The sequence below is a fragment of the Stegodyphus dumicola genome, chromosome 10, assembly GCF_044657685.1.
Source record: "Stegodyphus dumicola isolate Sdum_Otavi_A_Nest chromosome 10, ASM4465768v1".
NCBI classification, from domain to species: Eukaryota; Metazoa; Arthropoda; class Arachnida; order Araneae; family Eresidae; genus Stegodyphus; species Stegodyphus dumicola.
Genome location: NC_140777.1, coordinates 168,507,640 through 168,532,225, shown reverse-complemented (window position 1 = coordinate 168,532,225; position 24,586 = coordinate 168,507,640). Strand labels below are relative to the sequence as shown.

Here is a 24,586-nt window from a genome sequence, read left to right as displayed (position 1 = left end):
TCTATTATAAAGGAATGAAAATAAATATTACACAACACAAAAAATATATATAAAATTCAGCTAAAATGAGAGTTACAAACGATTTAAATGAGAATGTAAAATATTCTACCTGTATGAGCAGGCAGCGTATCCAACAACTCTGCTTTGAAGAGATCCCACACAAATAGATTTCCACATAAAGAACCAGCAACAGCAACACTCCCAATCCAGCAAAGACATCTAAGTAATATAACAATCAATAAGAATGTACTGTGGGGCACACTATATTAAATAATTGTTGTTTACAAATACATCTTTAATCTTGAGAAAGGGAACAATGATGCACTTGATAATTTATTTAACTAAGAAACAAAATGAAAACACAGATAATATGCTGATTGAAGAATAAAAAATTTAATATTAAGGAACATTTACCTCAGCTCTTCGTCAGATTCTGTATTGAAGAGCAAAGTAGCTGTCTTTACATCTATCACTTTTAATGTTCTATCACTGCCACATGTTGCAACATTCCTGCAATCTAATGGAAAAATTTAATAAAACATGTTAGGATATAGTAGCTCAAATTATATGCTTCTTAATAAAAATATCACACTTTTTACTGTATTGGTGAAGTTTTACACTACAAATGAAATCTATGACTTTGATTAATTAGAGTAACATCAAAAATGATGTCTACAATTAATATGATGGAAGTTAAAATATATATTATACTTAACTTAGAAAAAGTACTATTAAGAATTTTAATGATATTAAGCTGTTCAATCTGAAGACGAAAATTCATTTGATTACATAAATTAATATTAAAAAAGCCAGAAAACAATGAAAAAATAAACATAAGAAGTTTTAAATGATTATGATGTCATTTGCTATCACATAAATTTTCCTTTTTTATATTTTTCATAGACAGTTTTATTTTATGATGGTTTCTGACAGCAATTTTTTTTTTATCATTTCACAACAGAAAACTTTTTTTTTTTTCTATTTCCTTTCTTTTTTTTTTAATGGTTGTTAATACTCCCTTGTCAATCAGGAACTGACTGTATATTTAATAAGACTGGATAATATAAAATGTTACTATATTTTAAAAAAATTTGAGATACTTTACATTTGAAAAACAATAAATAGTCATAATTACATTTTACTTATTCAACTTTTAAAATACATTAATAAATCTTTAAAACAATACTCAGAGAATGATACATAACAACAACAATATGCAATGTAAAAAAAAAAAAAGCCAAAGTATATGCTCAAGAAAAGTTGTAAATGAAATTTTTGATACATCTTGTTTTAGTTTAACTATCTTAAGAGCAGTTCACAAAAGTAGTTTGAGTCTCGAAGACTAGTTATTATTTAGAATTACCACAACCCAAAAGGAGACAACCTCAAAAGCTAGTCAGACTGGATGACAAACTTTCCATAACTTCTTTAAAGAAAGGTATAAGGAGGATTTTTTTTCGTATCACATAGAGATGCTACACATTTTGGGCTTGATTCAGTTAGAGTCTTCATGGCTCAGTTTTCAAATAACCAAGCCCCCACTGTTACACCCTTATTAATTGCGATTTATGAGTGGGACACCAAAATGGATTAAACAGTAAATACCACATTAAAACCTTTTTTTTTTTTTTTTTTTTTTTTTTTTTTTTTTTTTTTTTTGTGTGTGTGTGTGTGTGTGCTGATAATTTAAAGAGTGAACACAATTACTTGTGAATGAAAATTCCATACTTTTTAATTTGTGCTATTTTTCTCATACACTTTACAGCACAAAGATACTTAACAGTATCTATGTTCTTTTAAAAGTAAGGTAACAGATAATGATGAAGTAATGAGATGAATTTGACACTCTCTGCCTTGCTTGTTATGGATAACATTGCTGCATAACTTACAGAACTACAAGATGACTTCCTTGATGAACTTAAATTCATCATGATCTAGTTTCTTCCTCATACCACTACTTTACTACAGCCCACGGATCAGCAGATCGTTTCAAATTTTAAAATGCTCTACATCAAATAATCAACCCCCACTGTTACATAAAAGCAATCTTCAAGCATTGTTTTAGAGTAACTGAGAGAGGAGGTTGCCAAGAGAATCATGGCAGAATAATGTTTCTGCATAAAAGAAGCTTTCCCTAAACAGCATTGTCTAACACAGCTCTGAGGTTTGAGCAAGTGCTTGTGGAGACTATAATTATTGAGACTGTGTAACTAGCCAAGATTAAAAGGTTAGAGGTGGACAGCAATGACATTGATGAGCTACTGAAAGAATATAGCCTACAGCTGATCCTTTAAGAGCTTCTGAAGCTGCATTATGTATTACAAGAAGTTATGGAAGAGATTTTGTTCTGGGATAATCAAGCTGTGGGGGAAGCTGTTGAAAACAGCCTCAGCAAAGGAACAATTTTCCAGGAAAATAAGGAGGATACTGGAAATATGGGAAACTTTTGTATTGTAAGCTAATAAGCATCATCAAAATAAGGCAGTAGCTATGTGCACTAAAGTTTATTTAATGATACTGGGTCCCATTTTCAAAAAATTTTGAAACATATGCAAAAAATGTCTTTAGACAACTTTCTTATATATATATATATAAAATAGATACATTATAAACAATAAATTACATCATTATAAATTTGTTTGAGTATTTTTGGGGGAATGAAATAAATTATCTTATTTTACATTAATTCCTATGGAAAAAATAGTTTTGCTTAATGGGTGTTTTGTATTATAAGATTTGGAAACCAATTATGCTTCTTAAGAGAGGTTCGACTGTACAAAGTATTATATCTACAGGGTTTCTGAGAAAGATGTAATGGAAAGGAATGATAGTATATCTGAAATCAATATGTTCATTGCATTATGGTTCACAATAGGACAATTTTGCTCACTGGGAACACTGGAGCTGAGCAGATTTGACTTCTTTAGATATGCCCAAATTACAGATACAGAAGGATTCAATCACACCGATGATGCTTTAGAATGTGTGAAATGAGACACAGCCTAAGCTACAAATAACAATCACATAGAGATATACTAAAACTTTTTGAGTTCTTCTTTCCAGCTATGTAAACCATTATACAATAAATACATTAATTTTAGATATATGCATTGCTTTTTCATCAGTTTTGTCCTCAGACACAATGTATTTTAGTAAAATCTGAAAAAAATTTAATATCCCACATTTTGCTGTCATAAACAGAAAGAAAAACAAAACATATACACAAAATAAATTATTAGAGGGTAATTAAAAAACATTTATTTCACATTTACCTGGGCTAAACAAAACAGCGTGTATAACACCAGTGTGATCTATAAATAAAGTAACACTGTAAAATTTCTGAAAACAGCAGACATAAAAGTAGAGGAAAAAATATTAAAAAATTCACACATATGTACAAAACAGTTATAATAATTAAGGACTAATTTTGATATAATATGCATAAAATTTATTTTGAATAAGAAATATTTAAAAAATATGTCAATTTATTAGCAGTATGTTAAGTTATATGTACTAACATAGACTAATGTGCTAAATGAAACTACATTTCACATTATGCTGTGATAGCATTCTGAAATATAATAACGATATAGCAATGCACACACACAAAAAAAAAATTCACCTTAGCATTAACTAATTTATATGCAGCATTATTATGAATCAAGAAAAATTATTGATGATGGTGTGACTTTAAGAAGATACATAAATGAATTAAGTGCTTTTCTCGGTTAAAAAAGTCACTTTTTATTTAGATTTTTACCAAAAATACTGAAAATAAATGTATTAATAGTGAAAAATATGATAAAATATTAAATTATGAAACCTTGATTTAAATACCAAGATTTAAAAAGCTTTTGTTTGTTTAACTGATAGTGCTCTGGAATTAAATTATACTTTAAATTTTGTTTCCCACATTAATAAATATTTTAATTTTTACATAGTTTTTGAATCAGCTCTATTTACACATATTTATAAAACGGAGTATAAGTCCGTTTACGGAGTTAACGGAGTCCTGCAACCCCTACTAGACAGCAAGTTATGGTTATGTCTTAAATATTCACAAAGTGCTGAAGAAAATTTAAAGTAATTTTTAAATATAATTTAATTAATTAGTCTTACATAAAAGCAGAGCTTGTGGTGTAGAGGAAACTACCATCTGTGGCTATTTAACTTTACAATGACAGACAATTAAATCCAAATGCTGATAATATATTCAATATATGCAATAGAACAAGCTGGCTCAACATGTCAGACACATATAATTGCCAGGAGATCTTTCAACTAAGTTTCAAGTGTAAGTTTCAAGTGTTTTCAACTAAGTTTCAAGTGATCTTTCAACTATGTTTTTAAGTTTCAACTAAGTTTCTGGTGAAGAACACAGAAAGAGGAAGTTTTATTAAAGACCAAAATAATAATAACTGGTTAATTAGCATCAAATACTCTAAGAGGTATTTAAAATTTGTATAGTACAAAGGCTGAAATCCAGAAACGTCAGAACTTTGGCAATTGGAGTTAAAAAAATTTTGGATTTTAGATTATTAATTTACGTAGCGTATTCGGAAACTAAGTACCGTTTAATTCTAGCCTCGTCGCAGCGCTGTGGTAGGCGTCCCGCGCATGCACACTAGTCTTGTTCACTGACTTTCAATTGTCGCCATTTTGGTTGCTCTATGTTGTGTTTTCAGTTTGCTGTGCACATTCAAAATGTTTAAGACAATTAGCTCTCCTGCTGACTGTGAGATTTGTGCCGTGATTAAATTCTTGAACGCGAGAAATGTTAAACCGGCCGAAATTTATCGTCAAGTGACAGAAGTTTACGGTGAATACGCGATAAGTGATGGAATGGTGAGAAAGTGGGTAAGAATGTTTAACGCAGGTCGAACAAATGTCCACGCCGAGGCTCGGAGCAGTCGGCCTTCTGTTGTCACCGATGATTTGGTAAGGAAAGTTGATGAAGCAATTCATGAGAACAGACACTTCACAATGTCAACTCTTTCAGAGGCATTTCCACAAATTTCACGTACTGTTTTGTTCGAAATTGTGTCTGACCGCTTGAATTATCGCAAACTGTGTTCCCGATGGGTTCCAAAAATGCTCACTGATGCTCACAAAACAAAGTGACTTGGTAGTGCCTGACATTTCTCACGTGGTACAGTGATGAAGGAGAAAACTTTTTAAACCAAATTGTGACAGGTGATGAAACTTGGGTGTGTCATTTCATACCAGAATCGAAACAACAATCAATGGAGTGGAGACACACTCATTCTCCGAAAAAACAAAAGTTCAAAGTGACAATGTCATCACAAAAAATCGTGCACTGTCTTCTGGGATAGGAAAGGCGTTTTGCTTACTGAATTTCTTCCCAGAGGTGAAACCGTTAATGCAGCACGATATTGTGAGACTTTAACAAAACTAAGGCATGCCATTCAAAACAAACGAAGAGGAATGCTCCGTAAAGGAATTGTGTTGCTCCATGGCAATGCTTAGCCCCATACTGCTGGTGTCACTCAATCGTTAATTCGACAGTTTCATTGGGAGCAGTTCGATCACCCGCCGTACAGCCCGGACTTGGCGCCGTCCTACTATCACTTGTTCCTGCACATGAAGCGCAAGCTTGGTGGCAAGCACTTTGGATCTGACGATGACACGAAAAATGCTGTGGAGTTGTGGTTATCAAAACTGGCGGGAAGTTTCTTTGACGATGGTGTACAAAAACTGGTCACCCGCTCTGACAAGTGTATGATCATTGGCAGAAACTATGTTGAAAAATAGTTTAATACATGTATTTTCATGTAAAAATAAAATTGGATTCGAAAAAATTGTTTTACTATTTTTTTTTTTTTTTTCAAAACGGTACTTAGTTTCCGAATACGCCTCGTACAATAAAAATAATCGTGTGTTGCTCCATCTCTGAAACACAATCACAGAAAACTTCATTCATTTAAAAGTAGAAATAAATTGTTTTTAGCTTTTTACGAATAGCAGGAAAATTAGTGCTTCATTTACTGTTTAGGTCAGATGGAAAAATGCTACCCTTGCACAAGGCCAGTGACAGAGAAGGTGCAACTCGTGTAGCTGCATCAGGTGTTAGAATTTAGGAAAGTAAAAATTTTAAATTTAAAGCAGCACCAAGCAACAAAAATTAGAGAAGGAAGAATTTTTAGAATTCAAGATAAGCACTAGAATTTATAGAGGCAATAAAATTTTTTGAATTTTGGGAGGTACCAAGAAACAGGATTTGGAATCTGTAGAGATTGCACCAGGCAGCCCCTTCAACAACTCTAGAGCCTAAATTTTTTTACTATTTACCTAATAATCATAGGGTCAAGTTTAGTCTTAATCTTTATCATAGTCTTTAGTTTTGGGAATAATTTGGGAATTATTTGTGAAAACTTGCATATAGCTCACACATTCTTTCATAAATCAAATCTTTTGTACAGGACATTCATCAATTTTATCTCTAGACTGCCAATACATAACTTATGAATAATTATTCTGAATATTTATTATTTTCTGCGAATTAAAAAAAAAAAAATCCCTGAACATCTATTTATAATAAATGATAATGCACTATTCTTTGCTTAAACAAATTATTTTAAATGATTTACATTCTCTCAAATAAAAATTAAAATAAATTATTATATATAATCTGAAAAATACTCAATTTAAATATAAATTTTACATGAGAACAATAGCAGGATAATAATTACACAACTTTCAGCCTTATGAATAGAGAAAAGGGAAAACAGTTAATTCTCCTAAATTGATTTAATAAAAATCCAGATGTTTTACTTTATTACAAAATAGTTTCCCAGTAGGTATTTAGAAATTTTAAAAGCTAAATAAGCTGAAGTATGAGTACTTACAAAGATGTTGGCCCAGAAGAGCATATGAGGAAAGATCCCATATATATATGTGACCATTACATGTTCCCGTAACAAGCAAAGAATTTTTTTCATTCAGGGTCAAACAATATACGCTAGCTTCATGATCCAGTTCAGCCTATAGGAGTAACACATTTGCTTCATAATATACATACACAATATTAAAACATATTTTGACTAATAAAAATAAGTTAAAAATTAAACATCAATAGCAGATGCTATGTTTTGTTTTGACTTGAGATATGTATAATTTTGTTTTTACTTTGAAATTTATTTTTAAAATGCATCTGGGCTAAATCCTATCACTATGAAACCATAAATTTAGATTTAAATTTTTGAGCAAAATATTGGGTAATGGTACGAAGTTACCAAGGATGATGTAAAAGGAGTACATGACAAAAACAATCACAAATTTGTAATTATTAAGCGAATCAAAGCAGCAACATGCATTAATTCATGTTTATTACCTCAGAAAGTCAGAACATTTTAATATTTTTATGAGGTCACAGATAAGAATAATGATACCTCAAACATTTTACTCTCTTTCAGCCTTAAATATTTTATAGTAAAATCTTAAAAAGCAGTTTAGGTAAAGCAAGTTTTAAGATTATAGAAAAAATTGCATCAAGAACTATAATTCTGATTTTGCAAATCTTACAGATCATCTTCATGAATAACAGTTCCTTATGAATTTGTGCTCAAAACACCCATGGTAATAGTAAGATTTGATTACCTAATGACACATACAAATTATCTACAACATAAACAGACTTATCCATGATTAATCAAGGAACTGTCAATATGGCTAATGCTACACTAATTCAAAATAAGAATCATCACAAGTCTTTACAGAGTACGTATTTTTATCTTTTTAGCATAATGCAGCGTATTTCATATTGAATGGGACAAAAAGAAAGCACATCTATGAATACTGTAATTACTTTATTTTGATGAATCAAATTACTGTAAAACTATAATTATTCAAGTTTCTATAGATGATGTATGTGTACCCATATAGTGACATGTAGCAAATATATATGTGGTATTAGAGCATCTGCGGTATTTGTGATTGGATATCCTTTGTTAATGATTCCAGCCCTTCAGTTATCCCCTGCTTCAGCTGCTGTTAAGTTCTGGGGAAATGCAGGCACAAATACTTTGCCTTTAACAAAACCCCAAAGGAAAAAATCACAAGGGCTTAGATCTGGAGCTCCAACAAAGAAATGCATATTGCTTGAAACACTACAGCCAATCCAGTGATGAGGTACACTAGGGGTTGGCAACCTTGTAGCTATGGTGTGCCAAACCAATCTACCAATATAATTCAAAATGCACATGTAATAGAAAATATTTGAGAAGATACACAAATTAAAATGACAGATTATTCAGCTACTGCTAATTTAGCTTATAATTTTGAATTAACAAATTTTTTATTTTACATTAATGGAGGTAACAAAAATATCACATGCATGAAAGCAGGACGATATATTTAAGTTGGTGATATGTCAATGAAAGCAAGGAGTTTAAAAAGGCCAGACTTCAATATTTTCAAGTTTTGAAAATGAAGACGTCAAAAATGAAAGTATATCTGAAGAAGATTCTAAATAAATCAAGTAGCTTATTTATATTAGAACCTATTTAAACAAATAAAAAATTTTTACTATTTTTTAATACCTTGTTAACATTTTTTATTTTGTATTTTGTCGAAAACAACTAACATGAATAATTTAAATAAAAGAAGAAAATGTATGCACAGTTCACTATGGATATTTCTTATATCTCAGAATGATCTTATAAACTGTAGTTCAAAAATTCATATTCAAAAATAAACTCTAGTTTCTCGCTTTGTTTCAATCAAAAGGCACAGTTATTCGGTACACAAAGAACCCTTCCCCTGTAATGAGTAGTGAAATAATGAGAAATCAATTAGTAGTATTGTAAGACTGTAATATGTCTAAATAAGAACACCAAAAGCCTGATTCTTATAAAATAAGTTCAAATTTATGAACTTTCTGATAAGTGAAATTTCTTTCTTCTAAGTCCATTTTCCTGAAATTTTATTAGGTAAACTTATTCTTGCAGGTTAAACAAGTTTGTAAATTATTTAAAATGAATGTTCTCTATTTTCATTGAGAGAGGGGGAAAAAAACTCTTACATGAATTTATATCAATATATATATATATTGAACCAGCACCAGTATTTGTAAACTAAGAACGCTTGTAAAACCAGTATTTCTAAAAAACTTTAAAAACCAGAATCTGTAAACTAAGAATGTTTCACTAATGTTGCTAATATTAACATCAACTCTACTAGACTCGATTTTTGTTAGCACTAAGATGAATCACTAATTGGTCGTTCAGTTACGCATAATGCTATCTGTATAAATCAAGCAAAACTTAATTAACACTCTCCAGTATAAATTATTTTTATACTTCAAGTGAAAAATTTTCAAATTCAGACCTTAAAAACTGGCAAATTTTAAATTTTCATAGTGTGCATTCTATTATTTTATATGCTTCGCAGTAATGAACAATATTAACACAGAAACACTACAGCCAAATTTTGAATACCAAATTTTAACTTCCATTCATCAACAGAATTTTTTTTAAATATTTGGTATTCAGCAGAATACCCTTTATGAAAACTCAAGAATTTCCTGCATCCAAGATAAGAACAGCTCAAGTTTATATTTCATTTTTACTACTGTAGGAAAAAAAGATTTTATTTAGTATATATAAATGATATTAGAAAATTATAAATAAATCAGCATAATGGCATTTAATACATACAACTTAAAGTCAGCCCTAAATGAATTCAAAACTTTAATTTAAATTTTAATAAACAAATAAAAAATGCAATTCAATTAATAAAAAATTTGAACACATGCAGATTTAAAAAACAATACACTAAATGACTTAGAAGTCTACTCACACTTAAAGCAAATGCATGGCGCACACCTTCTCCAGGATTGTAGTGCCAAACCTGAAATGTATACAGAATTCTAAAACTAAAAATAAAATAAATTTGCAAGAATGCTTTTAATAAGAATATTTTCTTTTCCATTATTATTTCTGTGACTGAGAAGTGCAACTGTCTAAATAAAAACTTGGAATATCCAGGAAAATTTCATTAACCCGTTCGTGACCAAGGTCGCGTGGACGCGACGCAGCGATTTCACTCTTATCAGCCCAGCGTCGCTTCCACGCGAAGAGCTCCGATTGATATGGAGAGACCAGCGTCGCGTATGCGTAATCGGAACGTTTTATTTGAATTTTTAAATGCTACTAGATGGCGTTAAACGGCAACGGGTTTCACAACGGTCGACTCATATGGTATTTGACCTTCATGAACGGGCATTGGTTTCTGTTCTATGCTTCTGTATTTGATATATTTATTGATGTAAACAAAGTGAGAATCATGGCTCTTTAAAGGGCTGGGATTTATTGCTTGCTGTGTTTATATTTTGACAGATTGTGGAAATTTATGGAACGTTTATTAGTTGAAATGTTGGAGTAGAATTGCGTTTGTCTTTTGAGGTTTGACAGAGCGAGATTTCGAAATAGATGAATTAATCAAATAGTGAAATGGAAGAAAGAATTTCTTCTAGTTAATATAAACAAACTGGGAAACACGGGTGTTTGAAAGGGCACGTGTGAGTTCAAGTGACTTGTTTATTGCTTTGTTTTTTTCATTAGGAGAATATGGGGGAGTACATTCAGCGGATTAGCAACGGGTAAGAGTAAAATATTTATGTTCGGTTTTGGCACCGTTTTTTTTTTTTTTTTTATGTGTGTGTTTCGTAGAAGTTTAGGGATATGTGATCGGAAAATTCAGTGAATTTATTTGCATTTAATGACAAAAAGAAAAAAGTGCTGATGTTATCAACTATACATGACGGCGTTATTGTGCCAATTGGTAAAAAAGACCGAAAGACTGGAAAGGACATTTTGAAGCCACTCTGCGTTGTGGAGTATAATCACAATATGTGGGGTGTTGACATTGGCGATTCTATTATTCATCACTATCCAGCATTTAGAAAAACCGTAAAATGGTATAAAAAGCTGTTTCTTGGTTTGTTAGATATGGCACTTCTAAATGCAAATGTAATATATTCGAAGGTAAAAGGCGAGAAAATATCTGCTTTGGAATTCAGATCCAGAGTTATTCATCAAATAATAGGAAAATTCGCTAAACCAAGGAGCTCAAAAACTTGTTCAAAATTACCGGGCATTCAACCATTTCGTCTAACTGGTAGACATTTTCCAAAAATTTATATTGATGGGAAAGGAAATAAAAGTAGAAGAAGATGTGTCGTATGTGCTAAAAAAAATTGAAAACAAACATCATATTATAAGTGCAAAATATGCAATGTTGGACTCTGTGTGGATCCTTGTTTTGAACTATATCACACACAGCAGAATTTTTAAATTTCGATTTTATTCAGAATATATTATTATTCTTAATTTCCTCTTTTTTTATTTTGTGTTTGTAATATTTGCAGCTTTGTTTTATTGTGTATAGTATTTGTTTTCATGTGCATAGTAATAATTTTAGCTTTTTGCATATTTCATTCATTTGTATTAACGTTATATTTTTTATTTTAATACATATTAAATAGAAGTATAGTATATATATAATTTATAAATTTGGAGTCTTTTTATTAAAATGCTGATTTTATACGAATTTTTTTGTAAACTTAGGCTTAACTGCTTAAAATGCGCGGGCCGGTAGTGACGCTCCGTTTCAGAGCGTTCGTTCCCGTGACTGAGTTTTATTTCCGGCGCGCTGGTCCTCAATTGGTTAATGATAAACTAGACTCCTAATCTACATAGAATATACTAATTTATTGAATATCTTAACATATTAAGACAGAATATGTTTAAAGTATTTTACATCAATGAGTCTGAATGTTCACAAAACTAGCTAAATGTAACTTCACCAAAAACTAGTGATAGGGAGAACAATAACAGCTACTTTTATCTAAAATTTTTTGTGGAGATCTAGACATTTTAATGAGAAAAATATTTAGTGTGCATGTAAGGGAGGAAGAGAGGGAAAAAGTAATTAAACTAGCAAATATTTATAAACAGTAAATATTAAATAGTAAATCCAAAACCTCTCTACAAATAAACAAAAATTATAAATTGTTACATACTAAGAATATGCATCAGTGAAATAAATACCACAATACACGACAAACAGCAATATTAACGCAGAGAGCTTGAGACTTTGAATACATGTACATAAGACATATATCTATCTTTATGCTGATTTTCACAGATTTACACTTCTAACACTGAGTAGATTCTGTCTTCATTCAAATAACAGATTTTAGAAATTAATAATTTAAATTTAATTCTGGAGAACAATTACACAGTTTTATAAAATATTAATACTATGTTGCAGCTATTTCTATTTTTTTAAAAACAATTTGAATATATTTAATCCCAGTTTACCTTTGCAGTAGAATCCATTGATGAAGTAGCAAGAATTCCTTTGTTGAAACAAATGCCTGTAACTGAGAAAATTAAAGCACAATTATTATTACTCAATTTATAAGCACACAAAATTATTTATTGCATTATTCACAATATTATTCCTTTTCCCAGTCATGCCTTTCTTCAAAATCTTAAATTTCTTGTTCATCGAATTTCCTTTATATGCATGAAAATATCTGCTTCATACTTCCCTTTCATTTGAATACATGATGTGTTCTGCCAAAATCATTTACATAGTTAAACTGTCAGAATAAATTCAATATTTCTAATGCAGGTCAAAAAACTGGAAACTCATGCAATATTCTCTTGAATGATTCGTTAAAATCCTAACTGAAATAAAAGTGTTTCTCATCAATCATCTTTGCTGTAGCAAAGCTTTACTTATTAAGACTCTCTGGAGTTCAAAAACTTCAGACAACTCTTCCTTTTTCCAGATAATTAATAGTCAAACCTTGTTTCCATTAAAAGACTAATTTTGCATGCATTATTTTCGATAATAAATAATAAAAACTCTAACATTTCTGCTGTTAATTTCTAAAACTGTTATTTTTACGAATCTACCCTTATTCACTGCTGATGTAAACAAGCTTGCTTGTTGATAAACGAATTGAGTATAAACAAATTAATTGCTATGAGGTGAACTCAAATTGAAACCCAAAGTTTGAAAAGTTGTTTAGCCTATCTACTGTTGATAAGTTCGACCTTTTTGAAATCTAGGTCTTTTGTTCAGACATATCAGAAAAACTCTTGTTAAATTTGTCACATTGAATTTTATAAAAAGCGAACTTTTGTTAGCATTCAAAAATGAATGCAAACAAAGAAGTCTTACCAGAATTCTACTGTATAACAATATTAATAAATTAATGCATACCAAACATCTACATCATTATTTTTTTTAAGTTACAGTTTAGAATAAGGTAAATCCATAATGCTAATTAGTAATTGTCTTTACCAATAGCCATCTTTTTACAATCACCACCTCTGCACAAGATCAAATTTCAGAACTTTTCTCTGCAGAAGTCTGAACTATGGGTAATTGTCTTAGACAGGGTTCATTATTTATCTTGAACTTAACCTCTGCAATTGCAAGTTATTGACCGACAAATAGGCTAACTGCACGCAAGTCCCCCCCCCATGTGTTATGGGAATACAAGCCAGTTTCCCTTAAATCGCCCTCCATGAAGACATCTTTCTCCTTGGAGGATGCTCTTGCATTGCCATAATAATAGCAAGACATGAGCCTGAAGAATTTGTTATTGCCACCGAAAATTCATGGTCATTTTTAGTAGCACGGTTTGTACGATTTTGAGGATTTTCTTTATGGAAAGGACTTATATTTGAGCTATTTAATGTTTTACATACTAAAAGAACCCATGATCGAGCCACATCTGAAATTTCAAATCGATTTTCCAACTGACATTTGCATGACAAAACATAAAAACCTCCAGACAAACTTTCATTTTCATATATTAATAGCCCAGAAGGGCTATTACTTTTGTTTTGGCACTTTGCGTTGATTCACTATAAATAGCGAATCACTTTTTAAATTGTTGCCGCCAAATATTAGATTATTATATTTAAAGAAATTAAATAATGAAGAATGTGCATAAATGTATGTATGTACGTTTCTTGCATTGTGATAAAACAATGGTACCAAGAGCCATCAAATTTTGAATAATACGTTTCCACCCAAATATTGGAATCTAGAAGCCCAAATTTGGTATTTGTTTTTTATCTATTTCATATTTTGTAAAGCATTTATGAGTTTCTGATTAAGGAACTCAACTATTTCAAAGCGAGCAATGGCAACAGTGTACAAGGGGGGAAAATTATCTTCAGCGTGCGAGACTGCATATTGGAAATTCTAAAGATATGCTCTTTTAAATATTTTGTGATATTGCTGTTGAACTGAATTTTATGGTTTAAGTGCAAAGATTTTTTTGGATTATTCAGTTGTGGCAAAGCACATGAGAGCTATCTGCTTAAAGATAGGGATGCCTTTCGTGGAGGAATTTCTAAAAGAAACTGGCTCATATACACGTTACACATGGGGAAAACCACGAAAATGCCCATGCAGCCAGCCCGTTCGCGGGATTTGAACCTCAGACCGAACTACCAGTGTTCAGCGTCTTTACTGCCCGGCCGCTGATGGGCTTAAGTGCAAAGAATATGATATTTAATAAATAAAGGTAACACATAAAACGTTAAAAAACACCCCTTTGGACGTAATATGAAATCTGAAAGATTTCAGATTTTCTCATATAATTTTTTACTATATTTCTGTATAGCATTATTCTGCTTGGAATTGCCGGGTGAATCGGACAACACACAACAGCGTCTGAAAGTCATTACCAAACAGCCAATGTACAGCATTATATTAACACAGACTTTTCATACAAATATTGAGTAGATAATGGTAAAATGGAAACGATATTTCATTACTGGATGGATGATTAAAGTGGCCGATGATTCTCTTGAAATGATTTAGTTTCTATAATTTGAATGATACATCTATAGAAATCAGTTATATACATTTCAGATTCAAAAATTACTTTTACTTATATATATGCTTCACACAAATATAAAATAGTTTGGTTTATTTATGGCAAAGCACTCAAGGGCTATAAAGGGATGCCACTTTAGAGGACTTCCTAAGGGAGATGAAAATGAAGCCATCCCATTTATTGGGATTCTCTGAACCGAACTGCCAGTGCTCAGCAACTTTAACACTCGGCCGCTGGGCGGGGCATTCACACAAAAATAAAAATGTCAATTAAAGAGAAAAATGTAAACAACTTAAGAATAAACTAGTTTAAAAAAGATGATAGACCTTGCATATACTATAAATTTTGATGCAGAATATTAAAATGTTGGCCTCATTTAAACATATGCTTTAACAAACCCGTAGAAAAATGAAAACTATATGGGTAATCAATTAGAATCAGTATGATTTAAGATATTGTTCCTTAGATATTCATACTTTGATATTTGCTGCCACTGTAATGCAATAATTATAAAAAGGTGTTTCTGAGGAGAAATTTGGATAGGGGGGACCAGAATTCATATGTATTTTTTTCCACTTTCATATTCATTCATTTAATAAATTTTATTTTTATTAAATTTTAGAACTTGATCCTGCATCCTAATGGCTTGATTAAATTTTTTAACCATATTTCAATCATTTTTATACTCTCATGTGTCACTATACAATAATTTGAAAATTCTATGCCCTTTTAATCAACCGTTAAAAGGGGGTGAGAAATTTCTTTTCATTTCAAAAAATAAAATATTTTGAACTCTTATAAGTACTTTCCCTTATCAAGATCACAATTCTCTCTCTCTCATACATACACCCACCAAAAAATAAATAAATAAAATAAGATAATAATAAATAAAATAAATAAAAATAAACAAAATAAAAAAATAAAACAAATAAAAATAAATCTAAATTATGACAATTTATGAAAAAAACTTCAATGCAAATGCATGCAAAGCAGATATAAGTCAAGCTTTAATCATCAAAATTTTTAAGATACAAAACATAACAACAAAATATCATCAAATAATTAAGCAGACCAATTAACTTTGATTACATCAAACAACACGATTTACATATAGCTCAGAGTATATAAAGAAAAACATATGCCAACTTATTTAATTAGTAATCATCAATAAACGAACGTAAAAGAAAAGAATTTCAGGCAATATTGGAATGAAATTAAATATTTACATACCAGCATCATCATGAGCCATAATAGCACCCAGTAATTTTCCATATTCAACATTATACAGATAACTGAAACAGAAAAAATTAAATAAGGAAATATATATGTCTGTAAAAGTATAAATGCAAATTTTATCAAAACAATGCACTAGTGTCATATGAGACATGGTGAATATTAGTTTTAGTATTTAATTCGAGTGTCTACTCTTTCAAAGCATCTCATAATTTTGCCAATTCATGTAGAGACAAAGATTTATTTTGCTAATTTCAGTTCTGCTTTATTTTCAGGACACCCGATAAAAAGTTGAAGTGATAGTGAGCAAATATTGCTTATTAGTTTGCTTGAAATTTCATTTTCACATGAGTCATTTTTAACTGAGGCCACTGAACACTGGTAATTTTACCTGGACTCTAATACTGGCAAATGGTCCAGCTGCATAGGTGTTTTCATGGTTTTCCCCAGGATAATGGAAATATGAGTTAATATCACTGATATATATATATATATATAATTTATTTACTAATGGATTATTTAGTATATTATCTCCTTTGAGAAAGTTAATAGAATTGTAGCTGAATGAAGTAACATCATAATCCTTACTTGAGTAAAAGACGAAATACCTTCACATTTATTAATTACTGTTAACTGATTGGAGGGGTTATTCCCCTTGAAAAGTCAACCAATTTCTGATCAATGATGATAATTACTTGGTTTGTTGATTAATTTTCACAATTTTAAATTTTCCAAGTTCAATTTTTTTCATGATTCATATCTGATGTTCCTTTAAAAAAATTTTTCAAGATTCATTTTTAAATGCTTCTAAGTTACTTCCAACTACAATTCTACTAACTCTCTCAAAAGATATAATATACTCACTAATCCATTAGTAAATAAATTATTATTATTTTATTACTTTGCAGCTTTTGAGCAAGTATTAGGCAATTTATAACGATTTATTAATATACTTACTTTAATTCAATCTTCAATATATACATATATATATATATATATATATGTAAGATAAAAAATATAAAAGCAAACTTCTAATTTTAATTGGCTATAACCTCCTTTATTTTTTTATTTAATTTGGGGACTTCATCTCTCTGTCTCAAAAATAGCGCTGAAAGTTTAAACTACATTAAAATTAATCATGCGATCTTGCAAAATACTTACAGAGGAAATGAAACTTAAATCATCAGACAAAGAACAGTATTTCTTTTTATAACCATCCACTTTCAGCACAAACTCTCCCATTACAGAACTTAATGGAGAATATAATTCTGTAATTCTCTCATGACAGAATTTAGCTCTAACAAAACTTTTTTTATTTGAAAAGTGTTGTTTCAGTTTGTTTTCAATTCCTTTTATACAATTTTCAGACTTTACAGTTTATGTTTGAATAAATAGTGCTCTGTAGCTTTTCATTTATAAAATAATAATGTGTAACTAATATAGGTATAGTAGGTGCTGTTAAACATGATCACGTTTGTCCACTACTATTTTGATAACGTTAAGCAATGAGAAAAATATGAATAAAATTAAACAAATTTAATATAAACATAACTAGAAACATATAAATACCTACTTTCAAAGCATTTTAATTTGGAAAAAAAAAGTATGGAATAATTGACTGCATGCAGCCGTCACGTAAATTTTTATTTATGAACTGTTCATATTTGTAATATTTCAGGACTTCTTTCTAAAAATTTGTAATATTTCTTGAACCATTAATCTTAATACTCATAGAATATCCTCATCACAGCAAAAGAGAAATTTAAAAAAAATTAAGAGCAGCATTCCTCTGACTCAGTTCTGGAATTAGTAATAGTGGTTTAACAAGTCAATTTTTTTTTCTTAGATCATTATGCCTTTTATTGGACTCCATGATAAAAATGTCTAAACAGAAGGAAGAAGCCATGATGATATGTATACCCCCACAAAAAAAGGTGATATAAATACCATCATGGCTTTTCTCTTCTTTGCAGAAATTTTTTTAGTTCCTGAAGAACAGTGACCTGTACCTGCTCACCCTCAAAATCAATATAATCTAATTGATTAAAAGCTACGTGCCTCATATTATGTTTTACATTGACATGTTTCTCTTCTCTCTTGAAGTAAAGATATGTTGTGAGATGAAAAAGCAAAATCATGTATATATCCCCCTTGTCATTGGCTAATTCTGGTAAGTTCAGTCAATCTTCCTAAACTTTAGGAAACAGGTTCTTTGCATATAGTTGCCTTAAATCAAAATTAAGCTGCTCATTGACTTAATCTTTTATTTGGCAACATGCCTCTATCATTTGGAATTCACACATTTTTATGTTATTTGGCAACTCTGCCAAAAAATTCATTTTATAATGATTTGATTAACTAACATTTTGATTAGAATAAATGATATAATTTCCATGTTTTTTTTTGGGTATGCAAAGGGCAGGACTTTAGCAATTTGATAATTATATTTGAATAACAATATTAACCACAATCATGTTAACCAGCACCTATTGCATATGTAATAATAATAAACACTGCAGTTTCTTATTAAGTTAAACTGAAGCAATTTGCAAACTTGACTTAGAAGTTTACGGGATGCATTATTTTTGTAACTTGGCAATTACTGCAAAAACTCTTTGTGCAAAACAGTGACAATTAAGTAAATATAAACATACTTGCTTTCCTGTAATTTCTAAACACTTGAATGATTTCATACATAATTTATAAATTTATATTTTAATAAATATATTTCCCAGATATAGCACACAATGCAATTTTACTGGTTTCTTAGGTTAACAAAATGATCACTCTTGATACATGAAACTCTTTGAGAACTGCAATAAAATATCAAAAATTATATCTTACACATAATTATCCCATGATCCAACAATAACTGTTCGATCATCTTCCATAAGAGCACATGATGACAATGCCTACAAAAAGATTCATGTTTTGATAAAGGTTTCCACTAAATCATAAAATACCAGCTAAAAATTTTGTAAATTTATCAGATTACAAAATAATTACCATAGTGGAAACATTTATACTTCTCAGTTGTCTCTTTTCTTCTAAGGAATACATTTTTAACAAACCATCTGTTGAGGAAGGGGGAAAAAAAAGCATTTATTAATTTAGAAAAATATACCTCAGATATATAAGAATAGTAGTTAAAACTTTTATTACACCAAATGATGTCCAGTTTTATTTAACTGTCTAGTGTCTGATGCCTTTTGATGTTAAGGGATACAGAGCACCTAGCTATCTCCGGGAGCTCAAAGTTGGTCTTGAGGAAAGTAGCTATAAATCGATTAGATTTTTAGGAATACAGTAGTTGTCCCATGAAAACAGATGCATCCTAGACATATCAACTAGTTGTTCAGTGTCAGCAAACATGTATCTATGAAGTTTTTGTCTTTGATAGACATATACATCGCAGAAATATTTCGAAATTCTTTTTATATAGATACTGCATCACCTCCCTTGACACAAAGGAACAGCTTAAGAACTTTATGGAAAAATCATAATAGACATTTTGGCAGAAGTTAGGATGGACCTTTAGATGTGCATATTTGGTCCTATGAAGGGCATTAGTAAAAGTTTGAGCAATGACTCAGAGTCCATTTCCGAGATTCAGATTTCAATCTTGAGTGTTCTATGGGGTAGATGGGATAATAGTCTTTTCAATATCTTAAGCCTGTACTTAATCTAGATAGCCTGTCAAAAACAGATATTTTTGTCTCTAATACAAGGGTTTTTTTATGCTTTCAGGATTTTTAACTCCTGTGGTATTACCAGCTGATTCAGGAAGTTTGGGCTACCTAGGTGGATTGGGATTTTCCAATGTAAGAGAGCTCAAAAAAAATTTTTTTTTTTTTTTTTTTTTTTTTTTTTTTTTTTTAATAGTACAGTGAATTACAGTTCTTAAATCTGATTTAAAACTATCCTGTAGACTATTATATGAGAACAAACAAACTTTGACTTAACACACTTTTTGGTGACTAGAGTTTCTTACAGAGCAGGAATGACAGTCCACTTTAGTAAATTTTCTGGAAGAGAAATCTCATGTTTCACCATTAAAAAAAAAAAAATGATAACTCCCTATACTGAGCTTTTAAGCTGTGTTTTATGCATATAGCAAAATATGTTGTATAAGCATTATTCCAGACATATCAATTGACTAAATTGAAAAATATTACTGGTCTGATTTGACTACAATTCTGTCATGGACAGAGCACAATGATCAATGATGAATATTTGATGGGAATTATCACAAATATTTGTGAAGCATATCAGTCGTCTTATATATTAAGCAAGTTAAACCCACCAGATGTACCCTCTTGGGGTTGTATCCCTCATCATATTCTAAAAACATTTTAGAGGAAGGGTAAAGAGATTAAAGGAATTGAAGGTTAGTTGGCCAAGCCTCAAATTTAAACCTAAGGAGATACATATTTCTTCAGAAATCAGAGAAAGTAGTAGTATTAAACATTAGCATAAATGCTGACATGCTTAACTAGTATGACAAGTTTTCTAAATTCTCAGCAACTGTACGACTTTTAATATGGATTCAATGATTTATTATAAATGGTAAATAAAGCAACATTCTCATCATCAGTTGAGTTAAAGCCTTCTAAAAACACTTTGGGTCTACTAATGGAGAGAGAGAGAGAGTTTCTCTCAGATTGGGGATGCAACAAATGGACTCTCAGTCATCAGGAATGAGGCAGGACTAGAGAGAGTAAAAATAAAGATATTACGAAGACATAATGAATTAAGATTTAGATATCCAACTTGCTTCTGTCAAAGCACCATACTGTGCTATGTCAAATACGATTAAAATAACTCTCATGCGAATTTTAAATATCCATATCTATGATAAGAAAGGAGTACTGGATTATTTCAGCTACATAGACAATTAGATCAACAATAAAAAAAATACATTACATACAAGAGATTTATGGCAAAATTAACTTATTAATTTCCTTTTAAATGAGTACAGGATGCCCAAACTTTTGACATTACTGGTATTGACTATTGATATGTGTCATTCTTTAATTCCTGAAAATAAGACTAAAACATGGGTAGTGCCCGTCAATTTAAGATTCTATACATTTAAAGCCTGTGACTTCCTTAAGAGCAGACTGCTTTACACAAGCTTTAAAAAGATTCATTGCCCAATGAGGCCATCCAACACTTGTCTGTAGTGACAACAGCACAGATCTCACTGGTGTTTCTGGCAAAATGAAACAAACTGAGTGGCAAAAGACAACTGCTCATGAAATTCTAAATCTGACTAAATGGAAGTTCATTCCCCCAACTGCAAGATGGCGAGACAGTTGTTGGAGATGACTCCTTCGCATAATAAAAAATCTACTTGCCCAAATTTTTGGTAGGTTGTTTGTTACCTATGAGAAACTGCTTACAGTTCTTTGTGAGACAGAAGCCATGGTAAAGAAACGCCTGCTAATATACAACTCCGATGACTCCGGGGAGTTAAAGCCTTTGAAACCTTCCAACTTTCCAGAGGATGTGAAAGAGACTGGAACTGTCAATTTTGGTCACATAGATCAGGAAAAAAAAAACTGTTAAATACAGCCAGGAGCTGTGTGAACAATTCAAACAGAGATTCCAAAAGAAATATTTATGTCAGTTGGTGCATAAAGCTAACAAAGTTTTAAAAGTTGAAGAAGTGGTCCTCATTGGCTCCAAAAACTGTAAGAGGTTTAACTGGCTATTTGTCATGATTGATGAACTGTACCCAAATGGGGATGGCTCTATGAGAGTTGTCAAAACTCCATTTTGTCACCTTGGTCATTCAATTCAAAAGACTACTCACTAGAAGCTGATTCTTCCAGAAATCCAATTGCATCAGATGCAACAGCCCCCTCCATACCGAGACCAGTTAACTTATCTTTTCAGCATTAAGTGACTGCTTACCAATGCTGTCACTGAGTGAAAGCTCAATTCAGGATGATGTACCTAGAGGTTTCGAATATTAAGATGTGGCAGAGTATTCAAGGCTCCAAAGAGACTGGATTGTTAAACTGTTGAACTATGATATTTACCTCAAACATGGTCAATCAAGTTAGGATGATAATATACCTTAATATCCATAGATGGTGGAAGCTGTCTACAAGACTGTTTTATGAATAACTTTTCAGATTTGCCAAAAAGTGTGCACAGTACCCATGTAGAAGGAATGCATTTATTATTTCCCAAATAGTGAAAACATACACTCTGATTAGTAGACTCAGTATGTCTAGGTATTTTTAAATTTTATTTTTATTATGTACCTGTTCAGAACAACTGCTGATGGGGAGTCTTGATTTTGGGGGGGAGGGTAGATTTTCTTACATGCTCATTATTTAAAAACAAAAGCTGCAATTAACAGAGTACATACGATGAAACTTATATCAAGAGGAAATTCATACAGCTTAAATAAACAGAATTATTTTCATCAAATATATAATACGATAACAGAAATTAACAAACCTTTAAAAACTGAAAATATAGATTTTTGATCTTTTGTAATGCAGATATCAGTAATGATTCTAGAAATAAAAGAAAAATTATTAATTTGAAAACCTTTCCTCTAAATAGTAATAAATTGCACACAATTATAGCTATAGATTTGATATTACAAAAAAATTTGTAACTGCACATACTCTTTATGAACTTTGCAATCAAGACAAAGAGAAAGCTTAGTTACATTCTTAATCCACTTAGAAGAGTGATCAAATTTTCCACTTGATAATGAACCACCTGTGCAGAAATAAATTTTAAAGCACTTCACTCATAGTAACATAATTTCAGGCTTTAATATTGCTTTGCCTGACAGACATGAAAACACTTAGAAAATATAACATTTTTATGCAGTACACTTTAGGAAAAAATACAGGTTACTAGACTTAAAAAATCTGGTGATTTAGAACAATGGAATTGAAAAACAGTAAGAGTTTGGAGCACTATATAATAGAATTCTAAAATAATTTCCATATGTATATTTCACTACTATATTTTAAAACTGAAATTTAAAGTTTTTGCATTTAGAATTTTATGCCCTTGAAAGAGTATTAAAACTTTCAAAAGGAATTATAAATGTTTTCTCTTATACTGATTTCAGATGTGCTATAATCAATTATTGCACAGAATAATGTTTTTAGATAAGAAGAGCCAACTGGGATAGCGGTTAGTGGCACTGACTGCTGCACCGAAGGGCTTGGGTTTAAATCCTGGAGAAGACATGGATGTTCGTAAATCTAAAGAGTCTGTGCGGTATGGGACACTCTAAATATATGGCCATCCGTTAAGTCCTCTCGAATGGTTGTAGGTAGGGAAGGAGGAATGGAAGACCCTCGGGTGCATTCCCCCAGGATGCTTTCCATCAAAACTGGGGGCAGAAATGAGCAAAAGTCGTACTGTCACCTGTAGGAGCTCAAGAATCTTGCCAACAACAGGCACAATCTTGCATTCCTTGCCCTGATGAATTTCGCGGGCTTGTTCTGATGTTACTGTTACACAAAGATAAGTCACAACAACAGATAAGATGAAAAAAACATATGATAAGAATTCTAAATTTATCTTCACATATAAATTAAAATGGAGAAGGGGAATATTAAGTATATCAAAAAACACAAGAAGGGGGAAAGCTAACATTAGCTTCCACATTAAGTACTTGAATTTATTTTTTGTACACAAACTTAAATAAGTTCATTAAAATAGTTTTACACATAAATATCACACAAATCAATAATTAGCAATAGGAATTGGCATAATATAAGTAACTTTGCAGCACTGTACTTTCAGAGATCAAACAGAATAATCTTTGGCAGTAAATGTAAAGAATGCCAGAGGGGGAAGGGCTTACTTGAGGATTCAGAAGAAACATGAAGATTTTCAAGCCAAATCATAGATGATATAAGCAAAACTCTTCATTAACAGACACACAAGTGAAAAGTAACTTAGAATCAAATTCTTTAAAGATAAATAGTGAACTCAAATTAGAATTTAAATCATAACTGAAAACACAGATTTTTTTAGATGTGTAAAGTTTCCAGATAATCTACTTTACAAACAAAAGACATTTTTTGAATAATTTTCGTTATAGAAAAATGAAAAGAGTGGATTTCTGAACAGAAATGGAGGATTGAGCAAGATGGTTTGGCAACAGAAGACATGGAGATTTTTTTTTTTTTTTTTCTGAAGATAAGTTTCATACATCTTGGAGCAAAATTACAAAACTTGCCTTGTTTGACTAACCTATATCAAGAATCATTGGCAGAGAATGCTAGAAACTCCTGCCGCTAGAAAATGCTGAAACTAGGAGTTTACATACTAAGATTCTTCATTTAAGTTCACAAAAATTTCTCTTTAGTCAGTCATTCTGTTTGAATTGAACCATTTTGCTCATTCTTTCAATATTTCTGATGTTGAAAGACATCTCAATTCCTTCTTCAATTGATTTTCAACTATCATAAAATTGCTCAA

General features: G+C 30.8%; 1 protein-coding gene across 1 annotated transcript in view; it reads right to left on the bottom strand.

Annotated features, from left to right (window-relative positions):
* LOC118203531 (protein FAN-like) overlaps positions 1-24,586 on the bottom strand; it is a 97,517-nt gene that overhangs the window by 927 nt on the left and 72,004 nt on the right. Inside the window, exons 22-32 of the mRNA XM_085825840.1 lie at positions 22,765-22,861; positions 22,592-22,650; positions 19,127-19,194; positions 18,965-19,032; positions 16,118-16,179; positions 12,342-12,403; positions 9,817-9,867; positions 6,867-7,002; positions 3,273-3,311; positions 415-517; positions 110-219 (exon numbers count right to left, since the gene is read on the bottom strand). Of these exons, the coding sequence (XP_085681966.1) occupies positions 110-219; positions 415-517; positions 3,273-3,311; positions 6,867-7,002; positions 9,817-9,867; positions 12,342-12,403; positions 16,118-16,179; positions 18,965-19,032; positions 19,127-19,194; positions 22,592-22,650; positions 22,765-22,861 (855 nt within the window). The remainder of the gene's footprint in view (positions 1-109; positions 220-414; positions 518-3,272; positions 3,312-6,866; positions 7,003-9,816; positions 9,868-12,341; positions 12,404-16,117; positions 16,180-18,964; positions 19,033-19,126; positions 19,195-22,591; positions 22,651-22,764; positions 22,862-24,586) is intronic.